Source organism: Rhincodon typus, chromosome 20 (assembly GCF_021869965.1).
Source record: "Rhincodon typus isolate 14 chromosome 20, sRhiTyp1.1, whole genome shotgun sequence".
Lineage (NCBI taxonomy): Eukaryota > Metazoa > Chordata > Chondrichthyes > Orectolobiformes > Rhincodontidae > Rhincodon > Rhincodon typus.
The window spans coordinates 21,849,282-21,859,281 of NC_063351.1; the positions used below are offsets into that span (position 1 = coordinate 21,849,282).

Here is a 10,000-nt window from a genome sequence, read left to right on the forward strand (position 1 = left end):
CCAACATAAAAGCAAATAAAGAAAGGTGGCATGTCTTAAGTATACTACACAACAATAGCTGCTGGTGATTAACAATGGCTGGCTAGGAGTTGCTGCTTAAACTCATTAGTGGCAACAAAAGCACATAAAACAAAATTTGGTATCAAATGCAAATTGTTGAAATGAATATCTATAGAGCACCATAATTTTTCATTCATTATTTTTAATACTTAGGAATAAATAAAATGACATTTAAACCAATGAGAAATATGCATTGAAAACATAACATAGCTTGTGATGTAACAATGATTAAAATTTGAAATTAAAATTTAGCTTTCAGAAACAATAGATGCTCAAACTCTACAAGATATTTTCTTAATATTTTTTGGACTTAACCATTGAGAAGGTGTTTCTTTAGCGAAATGTTTGAATGAAATTCAGATTAATTTGAGGACAATTGGTATGTGGCACTTACAAAACAACCCCTACAGGTAAAAATTGCAGCAGCCGGATTTGCTTGTCATAGGGAAAGTGTATGTCCCTCTATTTGCTCCTTTGCATGAAAGTCAGCATACAAAAGACCATCAAAGCCGTTGAAAAAGGTCTGTCAACACCATGTAAAGAAGGCCTGATCAAAGTAAAGAACAAAGCAATTCAGTCAGAGGCTGTGCAGCCTTCAGCCTGAGCATTGCTGCAGTTCAGTGGCTGCTGCGAGCCAGGATTGACTGGTGCTAGCTGCTGCCTCCTGTGCTAAGTCTGCACCACTTGTAATAACTCATGCAAATGTGAGGACTCTAGAGACAAAGAGAGGTCAAGTAAATGGCTCATGGATTCATGTCGACAAACAATATTAGATGTAAAATGTGTACCTTTGACAGAAGTATTAATATAGCGCTTTTGATTTTTTGTGATGAAAAGTGAAAAGTAGTAATTACAGAATGACAGGGGAAAATGAAGTTTTGAACCAAAGGCAAAGTTCGCGGATGAAAAACCCAACCCAATTAGCTGCTTATGAGGAATCGAAATTCAGAGCATTTGCTCTTCCATCTCCCTCAACAACCTTTTGATTGACTCTGCTTAGATCTGTAAAGCAAAGCAGATAAATTGACATGCCACATGCATGCAATGCTTAATCATTTGTAATAGCCATATTTGCCCTGACATATAATTTGCTACATCAAGCTATTTTTCTTGTGTGCTCACAAACTGCTGCTTGGCCTTTACAGTGTAAAACAGTTAATGGTTTGCTTTTACTACACGAACATGCTGAGATATGATTGTGCTTTTTTTTGCTAAACTGCAGAGAGCAATCATTCACTCTGTGACTTTGCTTTGCATGATTTGTCATTGCGGACGGGATCTTGCAGCCAGGACGATAGATTTCAAGCTCTTATTTTATCCTTTCTATGTGCAGCTACTCCATGCATAAAAGCTATCAGCCCTAGTGAAGGTTGGACCACTGGTGGAGCCACAGTCATTATAATAGGAGACAACTTTTTTGACGGTTTACAAGTTGTATTCGGCACTATGCTGGTTTGGAGTGAGGTAAGCTCCCTGAGTTGAATGGTAAAATATGTAGCATGTTGTGACTTATCCAAGTAAGGCTTTTATCTTTTAAGACTTTCTCAATGAGTCTCAAAGATGTATTTACATTGGACAATTTATTGGACAAATTGTGTTAAATTTAGCTGATGTCAACTTATGCCATCTAGTGGATAATCTTTTGTACATGACCATTCAATACAATTGAATAATTAGCTCTAGAAAATTACTAGAAGAGAACTTAGGGAGACATATGGAGGCAATTTTCATGTGAATGATGCCTCGTGGCTTTTCCTGCAAGCTAAAACCAAGGATCATTTACAAGCGATATTGTCAAGCTACAGATCTCTGAACTGCATGTGAGAGAGGAGAGCAAATTTTCAGATGTGTGCCTAATTTGGATTAATTTTCATAATTATGCTCAACTGGCAAGCATCATTTCTATCTTTGTCATCTTAGCCTTAAGTCTGTTTACTGTATGATTCTTCCAGCTGATAACTCCCCACGCCATCAGAGTTCAAACCCCACCTCGGCACATTCCTGGAGTGGTAGAAGTCACCCTGTCTTACAAGTCAAAACAGTTCTGCAAAGGTGCTCCTGGACGATTTGTCTACACTGGTAAGTTGCAGTTGTGTGGGAGGGGGTGGGGGGAAGGCTTGGACATCCTAAAAATGTTTAATGATCAGCAACAATGTGAAATTCAAAATGTCGAGAGAAGGAAATAGGAACTTATATGCCAGCAGGGAGTAAGGGGAGACAAGGTCGTAGCCTGTCTGACCTGGAAGCTTTGGTCTGATTTGGAGTGCTCCTAAATTGGTGGGGACAATGAGATAATCATTGAAAATTGCTTTCACCATTGAAAGCTGAGCTAAGACTCACTGTATTTCACAATATGAAAATGATGTGAACCCAAAGAGAGGAGGGACTGATTCTCCAGGGCAGCTGTTTTCTATCAGAGTCCCACCAAGCTTGCAGTCTGACTAGCCACTCCAGCATTTAACCTTCTCAGCATGAGGAGGGACACAGGGCAATGAGGCTGCAGGATAATGAAGCAAGAATATAGTGTAGGGCATACAGCTTGTGGAAAGTATAACTTAAAGACATTAAAAGCTTATCTACAGCCCTATTAAAGTGCCAAATCTCAGGGAATAGCTTGTGGAGGACACCATTAGTCACACATAGTAAGAGGATTGTGCTGATTCTCATCAGGGACAGAACAAACATATCCCAGTATATCTATGCAGTTTTTTTTCTCTCTGCCCCTTGCAGTCATTATAAAGATACAATTACCATGGGAGACAGTAGCAGTTCAGTTGATTAGCACGGTGAATTAAAAGAATGAGTCACAAATGACATGTCCGGTTCTTCTGCACAAGTCCTTCTTATTCCCTGTACACCTCACCCCTCTTGTAAGAAGGTCAAAAATGAGAGAGAACTAACAATTTCAAGCAACGAGCACTTAGAGCCAGAATTAACAATCACACTTTGTGTAATTGCCATTTAATAGTAAATTAGCATATAGACTGTAAAATATAATATAAATTGCCTTATGTTTAAAATTAAATTAACTATATTTTTACCATATTCAACAGTAAATTGGTCAAACTAATAATAGGTGGTGAATTTTTAATTTAGATATCTGATTAGTGGCTGATTATTTATTCACAAATAATTACTTAACTATTGGACACCTCTTTTCATCCAGATTGTGCCGTGCTGTTTTTGATTGATTCCAGCTTTTTTTGTCAACATGAACATTGCAATCTCTTGGGAATAAATCAGAAGCCCTGAAGTAATCTGATACCATAGTGCATGATCAAACTTTTGCACAAAGTAATATTTGCACCCCAAGTCACACAAGACTATATTAGAAAAGGGTCACGTAAGCACTGCAACTTTAAAAAAAAGTTGCCATGATTTTTTCAATTAAAAATAAATTTGAGCATTGGTCACAATTAATTTATTACTACAAATTATAATTGTTTCAGCAGTAATTGAAACAAGATTGCAGTTAAATCCATCTTGTAAAATTATGTTTCATGTTGAGAAGCGATCCTTTCTAGTGGTAAAATGTTCTGTTTTGAAAGGAAAGCAAGCATTTCACTTAAATGCTGTCTTTTAACAAAAGGAACTTGAGCAAATTAATGTTTGTTTTGCTTGAAGCATACATCCACAGCATGCCATGAATAAAGTTCTGTTAGAAGTTAGCGCTGACCTCTTCTACCCACAAGTTTTGTTGACCCACCCTCATTTCAGAAACTTCTTTTGCTCAATTATAGAAATTATCGCAAATTACTAGGAGTCAATGTGTCGTTTGCAGCAGACTGAAGCCAGTAACTAAACACAGATACTGGCAGCCAATCGTAAACACGTTCTGAACGGATACAGAAAAGCTTGAATGCTGAATACATTGAACTAGTTCCAGGTCTTGTAATACATTTGCTGGTCTCAGATATAAATGATCATTTCAGCACAAAGGCTTACATTCAATTTCAGGTTTATGAAATCATTACTCTCCAGTGATCGTTCACAATTTATGCTTTCTCTGATAGAACATTTGTGCAAAGAATTGGATTGAATTCTATTTGAGCAGTACTTGGCATATTACCAACATCCCACTTCTGGACGCTAAATTGTCCAGTACTACTTGTACAGTTTGCCCTCCATTTTTTGGCAAGCTCCCATCAGCCTGAAGCTCTAAAAGTCCCACACTGAGAGTGCATTTTCTGGGCAATATATCTGAAGTGGTTTTTTAAGGACCTTTGTGTTTATTCAAATGTCATCTAGTTACTGGCAGTGGTGTACTATTAACATTATAAAGGCACCTCTCGCCAACATTCACAATGTAAAACATACATTTTTGCATTTTGTGAAAACTCAAAGCAAATCATTGAGATGAGTAAATATAGTAACTATGGCTGAAAAATGCTTTATAGTGTTGTCACAATGCAATCTTTGCTGTACAAGGGACATGTATTAATAAAATCTTATTATAGTTTCAGCAGTAAGTACATTCCTGCAATATTTATTTTCTTTTAACAGTGACTGCAATCAGATAATGGGCTCATTACTGAATTTACACAGTGGGTGTTTTTAAGATAAATAAAGTAGTGTTTCATAAAGAGTTACATTTTATGTTCTGATTGCTGTATATTGCTTTACTCTCAAAGGGAACATTCATGCCAGAGCATTGTTTCTTTCACCTTCCTTGTCCTGTCACATCTTTTGTCACTGTAGAACAGTTTCTTCCATGTCTGATACCTGTATTGGTTATCCATTGATCAGGCCTGTTGTGGGTACCAGCTGTCAGCAAGTCCTGCAAAAAAAATCAAAGAAGGACAGATATGCTGGTCCTCCTGTCAATAAATTTCTCTCTAATAAGTCCCTTAAAGCTGATCAGGCAATTTTAAAAGGCTCTCGCAGCTGATACTTTAAAACCTGTTTATTGGATTTTTTGGAAACATATCGTGGCTGTTTTTTTTTTCTAAAAATATCCCTATTGACAGGTAAGATGGGAAGACAAAACTCCCCCAAAAGGGTAATTGTTAATGATGGTTTTTGAGGATGAACTACAGCTTTTTATTACTCTGTTGCTTTTGTTTAAATGGAACACATTAAAAAAGACATACTTCTATGCTGTTACCCAAGTAGACTATTTGTTCTAATCAGTGACGCACATTTATTAGAATTGCATTAAATGAACTATCCTTCACACAGAACTCATACGTTTAGACCTGCTTCATTCATCATCTGAAAATTGAGTCCTGGTAAACTTTTCCCTTCCTCTGGTGAGATGGTAGACATGCATCAAAATGTTTAAAAATGATTGGTGAGCGGGAACTGTCACCCATTTATCAAGGAAAAGGAACATTATTTGCTAATTTCCAAACCCGGGCAGTGACAGGGTGCTTCGTCTTTAGACCCATGGTGACCAACATGGCCTTTTTGTTATTAGTACAAGTCAAGCGCTTTTTGGCTGCTGCTAACAAGACACATTTGTCTATCATCACAGGGTGCTTTATTTTTTTCCCAGGCAACTGTGACCAAACCTTGTTCTCTGTGTCACGATTGGTCGTGCTCAACCACGCTGTGGTAGTATTGGGCGGCAGAGGAACTGATAAATCACAAAGTTTTCTCGTCAAGGTGAAGGTATCGACTCTGCTGCACCAAAACTGACAAAATGTAGCAGTGAGAAGACAGCAATTCATCATCAAAAAGGACAAAAGGGTCATTCTGGCTTCACTCAATAAATGCTGATTTTTTACATTTGAGTTGGATGATTTGTTTTTGCCAACTTTTGCAGAGATGGAAAATTTAAGATTATCGTTTTCTTATTATTCTGATTATAAATACAATTCTAATAACAGAGTTTAATCATGTTTCTATTAATATATCTGGAATGAAATATGGAACAAGCTTATTATAGACTAAAAAAAAACCTCATGGGGTGTCGCAAATAGCATTTACATGATATGCCAAACCTCAGAAAAGCCATTAAAAAGTTTCAACAGAATATACATTTTCTCTTTTTTTTAACTCAGTGCCTTTAATAAAGACTTCTACCTAAAGTAGAAGTAAACTAATTAATGTGATAAGATGCTTTATAAGATTAGTTGACTCAATTTTGATAACAGGGGAGGAAGTAAATGTCTGGAATGTTTCCTTTTCCGCAGTCATGGGGAGGGGATTGGGAGCTGATAATATTTGCAAAAAAAAACTTAAAATGCTGTAGAAAAAAGAAGTGAATTTTGCATGAGGATATTAATTTGTAACAGATGAGAATTTTCATTGTACAGCCTTTCTTAAGAAATTATTATAAACTATTATGTGGCCTTCAAGTGCCTGACTGCAAAAAAGCTATAAACTTATCTAAATGTCACAATCCTTACATCTGTCCCTTTAACCAAAGACACTTTGTACTCTCTGATCCTAGACTAACTGATACAACGATTCCTCATAGTATTCTTTAACCTCAGGGCTGGGTTTGGTAGCTGTAGTTTTAGTGTAACTATAAAAGCTAAAATCAAAGGCATTCTTCAAGGTATGTAAACAGAATTGTTTGAATGCAATCCAATAGTTGTCAGCAGGGGCATTTTTTATACCGAAGACAATGAGCTGTCCCCTCTCAGTGGCTAGTGTCACATATCAGCACTATTATTTACTGTCAGGTACTCTCGAGTGGGAAGACAATCCCTCTGTGATAGGCCCAGTTAGACTGCCTATGTGAATGCCTGGGGACAATGTCAGGGTTATAGAAAAGGTAGTTCCCGTCTACCAATTATAAGCTAACATGGCAGTTTTCCCACTGTCAGTGTGCGCGCTTTGAGGAAAATTCCTTGCCATTATCTGATCGAATGTAATTATTAAGTGACCTGTGAATTCAGTGTCTGTAATTGAAACAAGTGGCTGCAATTGAGCATGTACTTTTTCCCTTTTGCAATTTATGGCAAATCAGGCAGTGCTGCAAACAACTGCTGGTTAATGTTTTAAACATCTGGGAGTCCTGATGGGTGAAACCATTGTAAGGCTGTTTGAACGAAAGAACTCACAAGAATCCTTTCTCCCTTTTTGATGTTTTTTTAACAAATATCCGAACATGTGGTCCCTAGTAAGGAAAGGATATTAGTACTGCTCCAACAAGCAAGGCTGCCTGTAGATGAATGATGCATCCAACCCCACCATGGCTTTGTGCTTCCTATGCATTTCACAATGCTTGGCTCACCCTGCCAAGTTCTGTGATTGAAATTCATTGCCAAATTTATTGAGAAATTAATGAGAAAAGCTGCAAAGTATTGACTTTGAGAGGAAAACACAACTCATCTTGAATGAGGAGGAAAATGCAGCAATAATTTAGCTCCTATTGATTTTGCCCTGTCCATGTATTGATCTTCATTTTACAATATTAATTTGCACCTGCGATCAGCTGCAAAGGGAACCAATTTCATTTCTTCTTTGTGTTAATGTGCAAAGTGTTAGGTGTATTCAGAGGTAGCCTATACAGCAGATGACTTGAGATGGTTTTTTTTCTGTTTTGAGCTCAGACAAAACATTAGTGGTTTGTTGAAAAAAAGTTATAGCTTAAGCTGATTTCAAATTTATACCTCCTTTCACCCACAGGCTGTGTTTCATCTGTATGAGGAACAATCAGTGGCCTGAAATTCCAGCCCAGTCCTCATCATCATGCCTATATCGGTTCAAAGTTCATGAAATTTCTATGAGCATTGATCTCCCCCCATTGATTTTTTTTTGCAGGAGATCTTTGAAATTTTAATTTCTGAGCATCTGAATTTCTCATACATGAAATGGAGTTACTGGAGACAGTTCAGTTGATGATAAAGTGGAGAATGTACCACCATTTCAAATCCCCCCAAAGAAAACTAGGCATTTGTGGATTTTGTGTAATGTTTTAAGCTCGAATGATTAAAAAAAAACACAGTTCTGATGGACTGCTAAAGTATTCAGCAGGGAATTAAATATCAGTTTTGTTTTAGTGGCCTGGCTTTAAACAATAACCTTTCTGAACATTCCTTGGAAAGCAAAGCTAGATGGTAAAACAGCAGGACTGAGAGTTATCCTTCAGCTGCACAATCATCTGCTCACAGCAGTCTTTATCACCTGGTCAAGTTCACCTAGTTATTCATCAGTAGGACATTTAATAACCTCAAGGTGATATAATTGCTATTGGCACTTTTCCCCTTGGATTCAGGTGGTTAATGTGTAAACTACTTGTCAGCAAATAGCAGTTTGTCACTGAAATCGCTACCACCCTCTAGAGGAATGTATCTGTATTGAGCAATTTAATTTTACTTTATTTAATTTTTACACATTACAACCTGTTTCTTTCACGAAGGTTGAGGCCTGCTGTCTGTCCTGCACTGCGAGTGAGTGGGCCTCTGCGTCAAGTTTTGTGCTTTTAGTGACAGTTGTGTTTTAATTGCAGCCCTATCATGTCTGTAAGAAAAGAGCTGCAGATGTTCTTATTATGTAGTTATGCTGCTAATGTGAAAAACTGCCTCATTATAAGGGTCTGTTTGTAGCAAGAAGATGACTGCATTATGACAAATGCATGATTGGGAAGTTACAGGAAGATGATCATTATTGAAATGAAACTGGAACTCATTTAAAAGCTTAAACTAGCAGCTGGTATGGAGTAAATGAATGTCTTCCTGTTTTTATTATTGCAGTCAGGTTTTCTGTCAGATGGAAAATTTAAGCCAAGTCAGACCAGCCCATTTTGCCCTTTTGTCGTGTGATAGCAGAAACAATGGACTGGTGGTGTTAAAAGCAGCTTCCTGCATGTGTTTTTTTTCTTTTACTACATATTTTATGAAACTATATTTAAACAACCATGTGAATTTGGATGCAATTACTTTAACAGTACTTAACCATTCATCAAGCTGATTGACTGTCTAACATATCCTACAGGTCTCAATTGTATTGTACCAGTTAAGATGCTACAGTCCTAATTAGGAGATTGTCATGGCATGGTGGAAGTACCTTGCGCTGTCCCTGTGTCCCTGTCCCTGCACTGCTTTTGGCAGTGACTTTGTGGGAAAACCCAAGTAGGGCTGGAGCACACAAAATCCAAATACCAAGGTGGGGGGTGGGGAATGATGAGTAAACATATTGTGTTATTAAATGCATTTATCATTTGAAATAAAGATACAGCTTGAAGTTTTAACCAATAGAAACATGCAAATTTAGTAAGGATCCAAAGGAAAGAGCATCTGAGATGGTCAACCAGTCTTCTCCAAACAATGGAGCAACTGGAGGTATCATAAGTGAGAAAATGCGCCTGAAGCTGACTCCTCTTGCCCTGTTGAAGAGCAGCAGCAGCAGGGAGATTTTACATTTGCTGGTCACAGCTGCAAGCAGGAATTCTGTTACCATCTTCTGCTGCTGCATTAGCTTCAGCAATCCCAACTTGATCTGACAACACATACCATTAAAATTTTATCAATTGTGGTATGATTAATTCCCCAGTACACTGAAATGACTTAAATATTTAGAATGTTTCTTCAGTTATGACTTTAATGCATGTAAAGTAATAAGATTAACTCTGGTGCACTCAAAAGTATTTAAATATGTATCCTCCTTGAGCAGTAAGCTATTGCTGCTTGTAGGAATCATTGAGTATATTTTGTCATGTCAGACCCTATTTGTATGACCCTGTATAGATACTGGCGGTCATACGATGATAGGATATCTGCCCTGTTCAAAAGCTGACTGATTGTTTGCCTCATTTGGTTCTGGATGTGATTCCTTGGTCTTCTGTTGTTTTATTCATTCAGACTTAATGGCTTTGAAATTTTCCTACTCTGAAATAAGTTCACCTTACTATGCATTAAGTGCAGTAATTGTTGTTTACACAGCCAGTATTAATCTGTAAGGAATCTTAAATTGTGGTAAAGACCTTTTGTAAACTATCCCCAAAAGAAATGTAACAGCCATGTTGAGTGAAGAATACTATTCAATTTAT

At 37.3% G+C, this 10,000-nt stretch overlaps 1 protein-coding gene across 4 annotated transcripts in view; it reads left to right on the forward strand.

Annotated features, from left to right (window-relative positions):
* The window catches only part of ebf3a (EBF transcription factor 3a), a 138,860-nt gene that overhangs the window by 108,996 nt on the left and 19,864 nt on the right, over positions 1-10,000 (forward strand). For all 4 annotated transcript variants that reach the window (XM_048609096.1, XM_048609097.1, XM_048609099.1 and 1 more), the window contains exons 9-10: positions 1,394-1,524; positions 2,013-2,139. In XM_048609096.1, the coding sequence (XP_048465053.1) occupies positions 1,394-1,524; positions 2,013-2,139 (258 nt within the window). The remainder of the gene's footprint in view (positions 1-1,393; positions 1,525-2,012; positions 2,140-10,000) is intronic.